Below are 13,859 nucleotides of genomic sequence, written 5' to 3' on the forward strand. Positions count from 1 at the left end.
TTGAAATGAGACTGTAGTGTACTAATAAAAGCATATAAAAATTAAACTAAAAATCATGAATGTGATATTTGAGATAAGACTGAAATTATTTTGGTAAGAATCTGAAGTAAAATATGGACAAATGTGAAGTAACAAATATGGAAAATGCAAAGATAAAATCAGCTTTTTGGAAACCTATCTATAACTTTATAGTTATACTACAGTATTCAGTTTATTATAATTATAATTAATTATGTTTAAAAGTTGCATTCTGAAGAAATGTTCATCTTTTACAGTATTTTAGTACAAGGGAAGGAATAAAGTATGAAATAAAACTTTGTATATTACTGATCTATCACAAAGAGAAAATGAGTTAATAAACTCTTTTTTCAATTACAGAAATATAAATAGAATAATAGTAAGTTACCAAAATCTCTCAGGAGCCAAGAAAGTTTTAGACTATGAATATGCATAAAATTGTACATTATGGTAATCCTCCCAAATCTGAGGATTCATTTTTTATGATTTCACTTACCATGAAAAAATTGAATGGAAAATTCTGGAAATAAGCAATTCATAAATCTTAAATAGCTTTGTTTATAATATTAATAATTGTCCTATTTTATTACTAAACTGTTAATTTTTTACTGTACCTAATTTTTAAATTACATTTTATCATAGATGAAGTTTAGGAAAACATATAGGAAAAATATAGTATATGCAATTGCTTCTTAGCTTATGATGGGCTTATTTCCTATTAAACTTGTGGTAAGTTGAAAATATAAGTTAAAAATTTATCTAATACACCTAACATATCAAATGTCATAGTTTATCCTAGCCTACCTTAACATCTCAGAACATTTACACTAGGCTACAGTTGGTCAAAATCACTTAACACAGCCTATTTTATACATGGTAACCTTGTGACTGCATGACTGACTAGGATTTACAGCTCAGTGCCACTACCCAGCATTGCAAGAAGATTATAATTCACATTGCTACCCTGGAAAAAGATCAAAACTGGAAATATAGTTTCTACTGAATGCATATTGTCTTCCCAGGATCTTAAGTAAAAAATTCAGGATTTAAACCATTGTGAATCAAGGTTTGTATAGGGTTTGATATTATCTTCAGTTTCAAGCATCTAATGAGGGTATTAAAACATATTCCTCATTGATAACAGGAGGCTACTATATTAAAATGAAGAAATAAACATTATTATTAAGGATGGCTTTTGTATTACTGCTTCACACAGCCTATTAAAAAAAAAAACTACAAATGTACCAGACTTAAATGTAAAACTTTTAGAAGAAAACATAGATGTAAATCTAATTTATATAGATGTAAATTAGGCAGCAGTTTCTCAGAAAGGATACCAAATGTACAATGAAGAAAAATTAGATAAATTGGATATAATCAAAATTTAAACCATTGTGCTTCCAAAGATAGCATAAAGTTAGTAAACAGAATGGGAGAAAATTTTTACAGATCAGATAAGAGCTTTATATCTAGAATATATAGAGAGCTTTTACAACTTGTTAATAAAAAGACAACCTATTTAAAAATGGGAAAACAACCTAAATAAACATTTCTGAATGTATGCAAATAACTAATAATACTATAATAAAGCCCAGCATCATTAGCTATAAAGGAAATACAAACCAGAACCATAGCCTATTAACTAAGATGGCTAAACACAAAGGATCACATGCTATTGAAAAGTAGATGAGAATTTGGAAAAACTGGATTCCTCATACATTGCTGATAGAAAAGCAAAATTGGTGTAGCCACTTTGAAAAGTGGTGGGGGCAGTTCCTGAAAAGGTTAAATATAGAGCTAGCATATGACCCAGCATAGTATATGGCCATTAGGTGTGTGCCCATGTATATCTGTGTCTGTCTGTATGTGTGTATATATATATACACACACACACATATATACATATCTTTATATCTATCTTCAAGAGAATTGAAAACATGTTTGCAAAAGTTTTATACATATCTTCATAGCAGCATTATTCATAATAGTCAAAAAGTGGGAACAACTCAAATGTCCATTAACTGATGAATGAATAAATAAAATATGGTATATATATTCATTGTAATATTATGTAGCATAAAGAGGTATGCTACAAAGTGGATGAACCTTGAAATGTGCTAAATTACAGAAGCCAGTCAGAAAAGACTAGACTGTATATGACTCCATTTATTTGAAATATCCAGAATAAATAAATCTATAGAAACAGAAATTAGGGTAGTGGCTTTGTGGACTGGGGCTGGGGAAGTGGTTGGAGGGAAATAAGAGTGACTGGTAATGAAATATGTTAAAATTGAGATGATAGCTACACAATGATGTAATATACTAGAAATAATAGAATTGCACTTTAAATGTACTTTATATGGGTCAGTGTGTGGAATGTGTACTAAACTGTAAAAAAATAAAGGCTCACTAAAGTTTTATATGGAATATAAAAGGTAAATAATATAGGCATTTATAACTAAGGAAAACGAGTTCTACTATTACATAGGGGAAACATAAACTCTCAAATGAAAGGTTGTAATAGTTTCACATATACCTAGAAACAAGAGAAGTGTCAAGCTATATTCGGCATTTTTTGATTGTAAGATAAAATAATCTTGTTTTTCTTACATATATTACTATTATTTTATTTATTTATTTATTTTTTATTTTTATTTTTATTTATTTATTTTTTTTGGTGATACTGGTGTTGGAGCCCTTCTACCTCTGGACTACACTTCCAGACCTATTTTATATTTTTATTTGGAAACAGGGTCTCTTAAATCAGCGAAGCTGGCTTTGAACCTGTGCGATCCTCCTGTCTCCGCCTCCCAAGCACGGGGATTACACGCGTGCGCCACCACGCCGGCCATATATTACTATTTTAATGCTGTGTGGATGTATGATCAGATTATATGGGCTAAGGTTTCAGTTTAAATATTTGGAATACCTTTCTTAATGACTCCCAAATTGTGATCCTGTTTTTTCTCTCCCTCAAAAAAATTTATGCGCTTTATACTTATTTTTTTTCCTATTGTTCATTACCTGTCTATTCCCCTAGAATCTAAGCTCTACAAAGAGAGACCCTGTCTAGTTAGTTTATCTATTTTTTCTGCGTGCGTGCGTGCGTGCGTGCGTGTGTGTGTGTGTGTGTGTGTTACTGGGGATTGAACACAGGGGCATTCTACTTCCAAGCTATACCCCTAAACCCAATTTTATTTATTTTGTTTTGAAGCAGGATCTTGGTAGGTTGCTGAGAGTCTCCCTACTTACTAAGGCTCTCCTCCAACCTGCAATCTCAGCCTCCCAAGTACAGGGATTATAGGCATATACTACCTAGCATAGTTCTCATCACAGAATAGGAATTTTATATATTTTTTGATAAAAACATGATGAATCTCACATCTTAGCAAGACTTTTGAAGATTTACATTTTGATCAGTTTCTTGTTCTGATTCAGTTGGACTTTGAAAATAATTTAATATTTATTTATTTATAATGCTATAATCTTTTTGCATGTCATAAGAATTTTCTGTATTCCTCCATTATAGTTTCATGTTTACAGATTAATTTAGGAAAGAGGACAAGAATATTGAGAATAGTGTTTCTTTGACATAAGATGAGCTCTTTTGTTTTAATATTGTTCTTTCAAAGTGTAAAAATGAGGGGGGGTGTAAAAATAACTTCTGCCTCTCAAAAAAGAAAAATTTGAAGCATGATACTGTCCAGTATTAACAAAATCTATATGGATTATTCATCTTGGATCCCATCCAAAGGACATTTGTTACTGAACTACATGAAAGATCTTAAAAATAGTCTTACAGAATGAACACTAATTTATGACATTGTAGGAATATGTTTCAGTTAGAGTTAAATTATATGTAAGACAAAAAGTATATGGTCACATAAAGGCTTTACTTTAAATACTTTTCTAGTCACTACTGTATGTCTATCCAACATTAAAACAATTGGAAAAGGTATACCTAGTAAAAACTAGAGGTTTTTTCCCAAGATCACATTAATAGCAAATGGTTGGTTGTAAATTTTTTGCTTATTAAATACAAAACTGTACTTGATGGTATAGTCCAATAAAATATGTGTCTAGAAATAAGTATTTGGAAGTTAAATATATATTTTACCTTGGTACTTTCAATATTTATAAAATGTTCTTGGAATTTAGTATACTGTTTTGGTTAGATTCTTCTCAAAAAAATATTTTCTTCAGCCGGGCGTGGTGGCGCACGCTTGTAATCCCCGCGCTTGGGAGGCGGAGACAGGAGGATCACGCTGGTTTGGAGCCAGCCTTGCTGGCTTAAGAGACCCTGTTTCCAAATAAAAAAAAATATAAAATAGGTCTGGGAGTGTAGCCCGGAGATAGAAGAGCTTCCAGGAACCCCAGTACCGCAAAAAAAAAAAGAAAAAAAAATTTAGAACAAAAAATATTTTTAACAAGAAAAAGCATTCTTTAGTGTATACATTGTTATTGAATTAGTCACTTCAGGCTTTACTCTTGGCTTATTGCATAACCTAGTTATATAAGCAAAGGTTATTAATATTTCATTTATTCTATGAGATGGAATTAAAGGATTGAGATTTTTATCTTTTGAAGTCTTTCAAAGTGATAACAAGAATCAAATTTTCAGTTAAAAATTTTGATTATGGTGTTGTGATTAAAAGAATAAAATATAGTGTTGGCATGTGCCTGTAATCCCAGGATTTGGGAGGCCAAGATAGGAGAAACAGATTTGCAGCCAGACTCAGCAACCTAGTGAGGCCCTCTGCAACTTAGTGAAACCCTGTTTAAAAAATAAAAAATAGGCCTGGGGGTGTAGCTCAGAGATAGAATGCCATGGGGCTCAATCCCCAGTATCAAATACACACACACAAAAAGAATAAAATATTAATTTTTGAAAACGCTTCTACCTCTTTAGTACATATATGATTAAGTTCTTGATTAAGTGGTACAAAAATACTTTTCCTCTTTATTCAGTTCAGTATTCTTTCAGATACTGAATTTTTTTAAACATATTATTTGAAACTTAGAAGTACATTTTCTGAAAAATTACTTTTCCCCTAACCAGTACTAAAAACAACAACAACAACAAAAAAAAAAACAGCATATGACAGTCTTCAATAAGCCCTTTTTATTTTTGTCCTTACCTCCCCTGTATTGCCACTATATTAAATTAGGCCTATGCAGTGTTGCACTTTAGTTATGCTTTTGAGTGGAATTATTCATTTCATATATAGTAGGCATTTCAGTTATTATTTAAAAATCATTAGCGTAAAATTGACACATTGTTAATGAGTAAAACTAAAACCTCTTCAAATCTAATTAAAATCTAATAAAAATTCAAATCTAATTAAAATCTAATTAAAAATTATATACACACAAATATAACAAACATTTGGACTTAAAAAAAGCCTCTGAAACCAGTTAATGTTTTGTTTTGATATTTTCAACAATTCTTAATACAATATTGATATTAGGAAGCAAGCAACAGTAGATTTGATCAGATTATCAAAATGTAATTTTAAACCGTGGTGAGCTCAAGATGGGAATTAAAAATGTAGAGTTTTATATAAGAAACACAGGAATAATGGGTGATTCCAAGTATAAAGAAAACAAATTCAAGAGCTCAAAAGACTCTACACTAGCAAAACAAACAACCCAATCAAGAAATGGGCAACTGAATTGAATAGACACTTCACAAAAGAAGAGATACAAATGGCAAATAGATACATAAAAAGATGTTCAACATCACTAGCCATCAGGGAAATGCAAATCAAAACTACGCTGAGATTCCATCTAACCCCAATCAGAGTGGCAAACAAAGAAATCAAACAGCAACAATTGCTGGCGAGGATGTGGGGAAAGAGGAACTCTTTTACACTGTTGGTGGGAGTGCAAAGTAGTTCAGCCACTATGGAGATCATTATGGAGATTCTTTAGAAAACTGGGAATAGAAGAGCATCTGATTTCTTTTTTTTTTTTTTTTTTTTTTTTTGGTGGTACTGGGGTTCCTGGAAGCCCTTCTATCTCCGGGCTACACTCCCAGACCTATTTTTATTTGGAAACGGTCTCCTAAGCCAGCGCGCGCGGCTAGCTTCGAACCTGCGCGATCCTCCTGTCTCTGCCTCCCAAGCGCGGGGATTACAAGCGTGCGCCACCACGCCCGGCTCCTGATTTCTTATTTTTTGTGACATTTCACTGTAAATGCCATAATTTTGTTCTCCCTTATGGCTGGGCAAAATTCCATTGTGTACATATCCCATATTTTTTAAATCCACTCATACGTTGAAGGACATCTTGGCTGGTTCCAAAGTTTGGCAATGATGAACTGTACAGCTACAAACATGGTTGTTTAAGCATTAGTTTGGTATTTTGGTTTTCATTCTTTTGGTAGATACCCAGAGGTGGTATTGCTGGGTCATATTATAAGTTTGTTTTCCTTCTTCTGAGGATCTTCTATACTGTTCTCCAAAGTGGTTGCACCAACTTGCAATCCCACCAACAGTGTATTAGAGCCTCTATTTCTCCACACTTATTCCCACTTACTGAAAACCTGAAAGCTAGTCCAAAATATTAGGGAGAAATGGGTAACAGGAGGAACTCTAGATGAAGAAGGGACCCTATAGATGAGCAATAAAGGTGACATATCTGAGGGGATAAGAGGGAGGATAAGGGAAATTCTTTAAAGTACATGATGAACTTAAACATATCAAAGTCAGTCAGGAAGCCAAGCATGGGTAGGTGGGAGGGGGAGGGAAGGGGTTAGAGATTGGGTAGGGGCTGATTGGGTGATTTGTGCATGTATATCTCCACAAGTTTTTTTTATCCCATTGAGATGTATGACTACAATGCACCAAATAAAAATTTATTTAAAAAAAAAAAAAGAAAACTGGGAATAGACCCAGCATATGTTCCGGCTATACCACTCCTGGGTATCTTTTCAAAGGAATTGAAATCAGAGAACTACGTTAACATATACATGCCCATGTTCATAGCAGCTCAGTTTGTAATAGCCAAACTATGGAACCAACCTAGATCTCCATCAACAGATGAGTGGATTGCAAATTTATGGGAAATACACACAATGGAATTCTATTCAGCTATAAAGAAAAATAAAATAATAGCACTTGCAAGAAGATGGAAGGAACTAGAGAACATTATTTTAAGTGAGATTAGTCAAGAACAGAAAGAGAAGGGACATATGTTTTCTCTAATGTGCCCAAGCTAGGGAGTAGTGGTAATACCAGAGGGATTCCAGATAATGGAGGGGTAATCTCAGCAAAGCTTGAACGGAAGGATAGGAGAGGAAGAAAGCTGAGGTTGTTCAATGGAGGAGCTACATATGAATATGCATAATATCATAAATACAACATGATTAACCTGGACACTCTCTATTGGGAGGGAGGGAAAAGGAGGGGGAACAGCATGAAGCACAATATAAATGTACACCACTCTCAATATGTTCCACTTATAAAAAATAAATTAAAAAAAGAAAAAGAAAACAAATTTTGTCAGGCATGGTGGCGCACACTTGTAATCCCCACACTTGGGAGGCGGAGACAGGAGGATTGCGCAGATTTGAAGCCAGACGTGCTGGCTTAAGAGACCCTGTTTCCAAATAAAAATATAAAATACGTCTGGGAGTGTAGCCCGGAGGTAGAAGGGCTTCCAGGAACCCCAGTATCACCAAAAATTTAAATTAAAAAAAATTTTTTTCTAAATATGTCTCTAGAATGTGGTCTAGAATCACTGGAAGCATGTTTCTTCCAGGAGTCTATAATACAGTCCATCAAATGATAATTTAGCCATTGGGATGGAGACAAATTATCAGATACATGTATTTATCTAAATGTTTTCTTTTCTCTTGTAGAACACTTTAATTGAATGTCCTAGAGATCCTTCCATTTATTTTACTAACAAAGCTAGAAGTTTTAGTTTTTCCCTTTTCATATAAATTGTTAAAAGTAAATTCATAATATGTCCAAAGAAACAGAAAAATGTATTCCAGGATAGCTTCCCTACAATACTGGTTTGCAACGTATTAAAGGGTAAATACTTTTATTATTTTCCTCATCATACATTTTACTCATTTAAAATTCCATGTGAAGCATAGCATAGGTTATCTTTTAAATATTTTGGCTTCACTCGTAGTATGGCTTAATAGGAAACACATAGAACTTAAAAGTAAGAAGAATTGAGTTGCCTTCTCCAGCAACCCCTTCATTTGAGCTTGTGCAAATTGTTTTAGCCTTTTTCCTTTTCTTCCTGATAAATTTGAAACTAATGTAATGACAATTACTTCTCATGTACTTCATGGTTTATACTCCCAGGTATCAAGTGATATGTTTAGAACATTAATTAGCAAACTGTGAACAACTATTCAAGTTTGATGATGGGATTATTAGTATATTAAAAATTTTACAGCCTTTATAAATTTCATGAATATTGAAAACAGCAAGACATTTTTACTACAATATTTAGTAGAGTTTTATAGCATAATATTCACTGCTATGGGTAATAAAAATAGATATGACAGTATAACAATCTCTGGTTACTGAACATAAACTAATTTAGTACTATTTTAAAAGAAGAAAATTTGAGAATTTTTTGGTTCTTTTTTAGAAAAATTTGTTAGGCCCTATTATTTTTATTTTGTCCAAAGCATGCTTGTAATCCCAGCATTTGGGAGGCTGAGACAGGAAGATCACAGTTCGAGCTACTTAGTGAGGCTCTTTGCAACTCAGTGAGACCCTGTTTCAAATAAAGAATAAAAATATAGGGCTGGGTGTGTAGCCCAAAGGTAGAATGCCCCTGGGTTTTATCCCCAGTACCACAAAAAAAAAGGCTTTTTAAAGCTAATGTTAACAAAAACAAGAGACTTTACAGGAATAAGCAAAAACAGATTCATATTCACACTTTTGTCAAAGATATGAATAGTTTTTTATATTTCAATCACCTTAGTGGTCCATCTATTCTATTAGTATTGCAGTATTAAGTTAGAATAATGGGAGGGTAGTTGTCATTGCTCTAAATACCTTCAAGATTTTAGGGAACAAAATTTTAAATATAAATTAAGTAAATTGAGCTCTTAGTTATTGGAGCTAATAAGTTTTCACCTATCTTTAATGTTTATATATTGACCCATTTCATTTTTAGGAGATTTTATGAAGATGGGGCTATTGTCTTGGGTGAGGAAGCAAACATGCTTGCTGGCATGCTGCTTGGACTCAATGCGATTGATTTCAGGTACTTAATGTTTCGATGAATTCAGTTTTTCAATTATTCTGCCTCATAATAATTCCTACTTATGATTTTTCCCTTTCAGTTTTTTAAAGCACACAGTTGGATATTTAGATGTTATTCATGTTGTTCTCTGTCAAATGACCTTGTTTTCTATATGAGTTGGCTCATAGAAAAGAGACATTCTCAAACTTAAGGAACTGACAGGCTTACTTTCTAGCTTTGGTAAAGGAAAATTTAGATAATATCCCCTTAAGTAGTTGAAAGAAGGTTTTGGATTTTATCTTTTAGTGGTTTTAGTTACTATTTTAAAATAAAAAGAAATAGACTAAAAATAGATTCAAAGGAAGAAAGAGTCTCGTTTTCTCATGTGTTGATATGAAGATTCTGGCAGGGTATCTTAGTTCTTCCATTTCTTATGTTCTATATCTAGAATACTAAGTAAGACAGTGTTTGTGTTTATCATCAACAAGATGAAATGGTTCAAGACCAAGATTAAGTGCTAGAAATGGTCACTGCACTTCTATATATAAGGAAGCATCTTTTTTAACTTCTTTAATTGATCCCAGATTTTATGTTATATTAAAAGTAACAAGTTTGAATATAAGCAAATTTAAAGACAAGACTGAAGGAAGCATTATATTTCTAAAATACATAGAAGACATTTGAAAATTAAAGACTTATTAAGATTTCAATGACTTCTAGGCCTTGAATTAAGATAATTCTGCCATTTCCATTGAAATATTTTTCTAGTAAATCACTTCCTTTTCAAAATATGTCATTAAGTCTGACTTTCCTCTGTGCTTTAATAAACTAGTACTAATTTATTTAATTTTTTAAGATGAACATGATAAATGGAGGTTGAAGGTTGTCTTTTTGAACTACCTAAAGATGTTGACTTTTTATATAGCATGTCACTGGCTTAGTCTAAATGATATATAGTCTTGGTTTTATTTCCTCATTACTTTTGGTAAACAAAACAAAATACCAAGGATAAGAATGTTAACTATTGGTTTACTATAACCTATTGACAAATGTATAAACAAGTGAATGCAAATGTCTTAAAATATATTAGAAATGTTTCTGTAAATAAAGAAAACACCATGTAAGGTGTAAGGTATGGCCACTTTAATTCTGTCCTTATGCATATCTGGAAAAGTGTGTGTGTGTGTGTGTGTGTGTGTGTGTGTGTGTGTGTGTGTGTGTGTGTTGGGGCAAGTATTTTATCAGGCAAAATTAAAAAAAAAAAAACTAGGAATTCACAGATGATTTTCTTTTCCTTTGACAGATCAACCTACATCTTACATGTATTCCAATGTTCATTTTTCTAAAAGATGTATTTTAACAATAATAATCATAAAACCAAACACATTTTTGTTCTTTTAGTGTGTACCATAATATAAATATAAATGTTACTGGATTAAGGAACTAAGAGATCTAAATTCCTTTCATTGACTCTAAGAAGCTCATAGTATGACTTTGGACAAGTCATTTAACCTTTTCCTTGTTTCGATGATTTCAAAAAGGATTGACTGGAGATTAGAATTTTAAGCATCCTTTGTAGGGCTAAGATCCAGCCTTTTACATCTATTCAGAGAGCTTAAAAATTTTGGGTTTTAGTCAATCAGCACTTAATAGGGGATATAGCATGCTACCCAAGAATTTATATCTATATATGAAAAATAAATCTTCATTTGAAGTTTTATAGTGACATCTTGAAAGTCTGGTAAAGACCAAGTTGCTGTCAAGTAAAGAGAGAAGCTTGATCAAATTTCGTAGTAAAAATTTCTTGATAAACTTTTTATGTAACAGTGTATTAACTTACATAATACTTTCACATTGGTATTAAAGGCAGAGTATCATTGAGGTACTTGTTGTAACAAGTAAATTTGTTTATTAATGTTTTAATTGGTACATTGTAGCCTTACATCTTAATGGAGTACAAGATGGTAGAGGCATACATACACATATCACTCATTTAGCCCTTCTGTAATTCCCCCATTGCCTCCCTTTTCCTCTTTCTAGTATTTGGCTTAGTAATTGACTTTGATATGTTTAGAAATGTACATCATGTACATTAGGGAATTTCCTTCTTCCCCTCTACCATCACCACCATTAGGCCTTCTTATTTGCTCATCTATAGTTTCTTCTTCCTCATTTTGAGTTTCTCCTGTGACCCTTTTTCTCCTACCTCCCACATATTAGGGAAAGCATCTGAATTTTTTACTTTTTGTGACTGACCAATCTCACTTAGCATAATATTATCTAGTACCATCCATTTCTCTGAAAATGATGTAATTTTGTTCTTCTTTGTGGCTGAGTAAAATTCCATTGTGTACATATTCCAATGTTTTGTAATCCATTCATCTGTTGATGGACATCTTGGCTGGTTCCATAGTTGGGCAATTGTGAATTGTGGGGCTATGAACATAGATATAACCCATGCCTTAGATTAGTAGTTTGTTTTCCATTCTTTTGGGTAGATACATAGAAGTAGTGTTGGTAGATCATATGGTAGGTTTGTTTCCATTCTTCTGAGGATCCTCCATACTGTTCTGCCAAGTGGTTGCATTAATTTGCAATCCCACTAACAGTGTATTAGAGTTCCTACTTCTTCACATCCTCGCCAGCATTTGTTGTTGTGTTTTGAATGATTGCCATTTTAGTTAGAGTTAGGTAAAATCTCAGGTAGTTTTGATTCACATCTCTGATTGCTAATGATATTGAGCGGTTTCTCATACATTTATTGGCCATTTGAATTTCTTCTTTTGTAAAGTGTCTATTTAGTTCACTTGCCCATTTTTTGATTGGGTTATTTATTTTTTATATGCTGAGTTTCTTGAGTTTTCTGTATATTCTAGACATTAGTTTTCTATCAGAGAAATAGTTGGCAAAAATCTTCTACCACTTTGTTGACTCTCTTTTGAGGTTCTTGATAGTTTCCTTTGCTTTACAGAAGCTCCTCAGTTTAATGCAATCCCATGTATTGATCTGATTTTTAGTTTCTTGTGCCATTGGGTATTGTTGAGAAAGTTTTTACCTGTACCTGTGTGTTGAAGTGTTGGGCCTATGCCCTCTTTAAGGAGCCTCAAGGTATCTGGTCTGATTTCCAAGTTTTTTATCCCTCCTGAATTGACTCTTATGCAGAGTGAGAAAGTGGGGTTTATTTCCATTTTTCTGCATGTGGTTAACCAGTTTTGCCAACACCATTTGTTGAAGTGGCTACCTTTTTTCCAGTGTATGATTATGTCCTCTTTGTCAAAAATCAATTGGTTGCAAGTGTGCGGACTTGTTTCTGAGTCTTCTATTCTGCTCCATGTATCTGTTTTTGTGCCAGTACTATGCTGTTCTTATTACAGTGTCTTTGTAGTATAGTTTGAAGTCAAGTATTTTGATACCTCCTGCATGATTTATATTGCTGAGAACTACTTTGGGTATTCTGGGTTTTTTGTTGTTCCAAATGAATTTAAGGACTGATTTTTCTATGTCTATGAGGTATGACTGGTAATTGAATGGGTATTACATTGAATCTATACATCACTTTTGGAAGTGTGGCCATTTTGATGATATTTATTCTGCCTATCTAAGAACATGGAAAATCTTTTCATCTTCTAAGGTGTTCTTCCATTTCTTTATCCATGTTTTATTATTTTTTGTAGATGTCTTTTACCTCCTTGGTTAGATTTATTCCTAAGTATTTTATTTTTCTGTGGGAAATCCCGAGTAGAAGTGTTTTCTGGATTTTATTTTTCAGTGGAGTTATAGTTGGTATATAGGAAAGCTTCTGATTTTTTTTGTGTGTGTGTGTGTGTGTGTGTGTGTGTGTGTGTGAGAGAGAGAGAGAGAGAGAGAGAGATACTGGGGATGGAACCCTTCTGCTTCCAGGCTACAGACCTATTTTTTTATATTATTTTTATTTGGAATCAGGGTCTCTTAAGCCAGCAAGGCTGACTTCGAACCTGCATGATCCTCCTGTCTCCACTTCCCAAGCGCGGGGATTACAAGCATGCGCCACCACGCCCAGCAAAGCTTCCGATTTTTTAAGATTCATTTTATATCTGGGTACTTTGCTGAATTTGTTGATCAGTTCTATATCCCCTTTGGTTGAATTTGTTGGGTCGTCTTAGTGTATCATGTCATCTGCAGATAGCGATAGTTTTATTTCTTCTTTTCCTATTTGTACTCCTTTGATTTCCTTTTCTTCCCCTGTTGCTCTGGCTAGCATCTCAAGTATTATATTGAAAAGAAGTGATGATAATGGGCATCCTTGGCTTGTTCCTATTTTTAGAGGGAATTCTCACAATTTTTCCCCATTTAATATGATGTTGGCTGTGGGTCTATTGTATATTACCTTTATGATGTAGAGGTATGTTCCTTCTATTCTGATTCTCTGCATTGCTTTTAGCATAAATGACTTTTGAATTTTGTCAAATGGTTTTTCAATGTTTATTGAGATAATCATGTTAATTTTGCCTTTGGTTCTGTTTATTTGATGAATTTAGTGAAAGCAAATTTAGTGAAAGAATGTCTCTAGCAAGTGACTATTTATAACACTTAATTTTATTTAATATTTATATATTAATCTGGAATGTTTATTGTCTCTTATTTTA

General features: G+C 33.0%; 1 protein-coding gene across 4 annotated transcripts in view; it reads left to right on the top strand.

Annotated features, from left to right (window-relative positions):
- The window catches only part of RUNDC3B (RUN domain containing 3B), a gene marked incomplete at both ends in the record, with an annotated part of 134,585 nt that overhangs the window by 76,084 nt on the left and 44,642 nt on the right, over positions 1-13,859 (top strand). For 3 of the 4 annotated variants that reach the window (XM_080701633.1, XM_080701635.1, XM_080701636.1), the window contains one exon: positions 9,166-9,255. In XM_080701633.1, the coding sequence (XP_080557759.1) occupies positions 9,166-9,255 (90 nt within the window). The remainder of the gene's footprint in view (positions 1-9,165; positions 9,256-13,859) is intronic. The other variant, XM_080701634.1, reaches the window with a different exon arrangement.

This window comes from Muscardinus avellanarius (genome assembly GCF_963383645.1).
Source record: "Muscardinus avellanarius genome assembly, chromosome: 9".
Taxonomy (NCBI): domain Eukaryota; kingdom Metazoa; phylum Chordata; class Mammalia; order Rodentia; family Gliridae; genus Muscardinus; species Muscardinus avellanarius.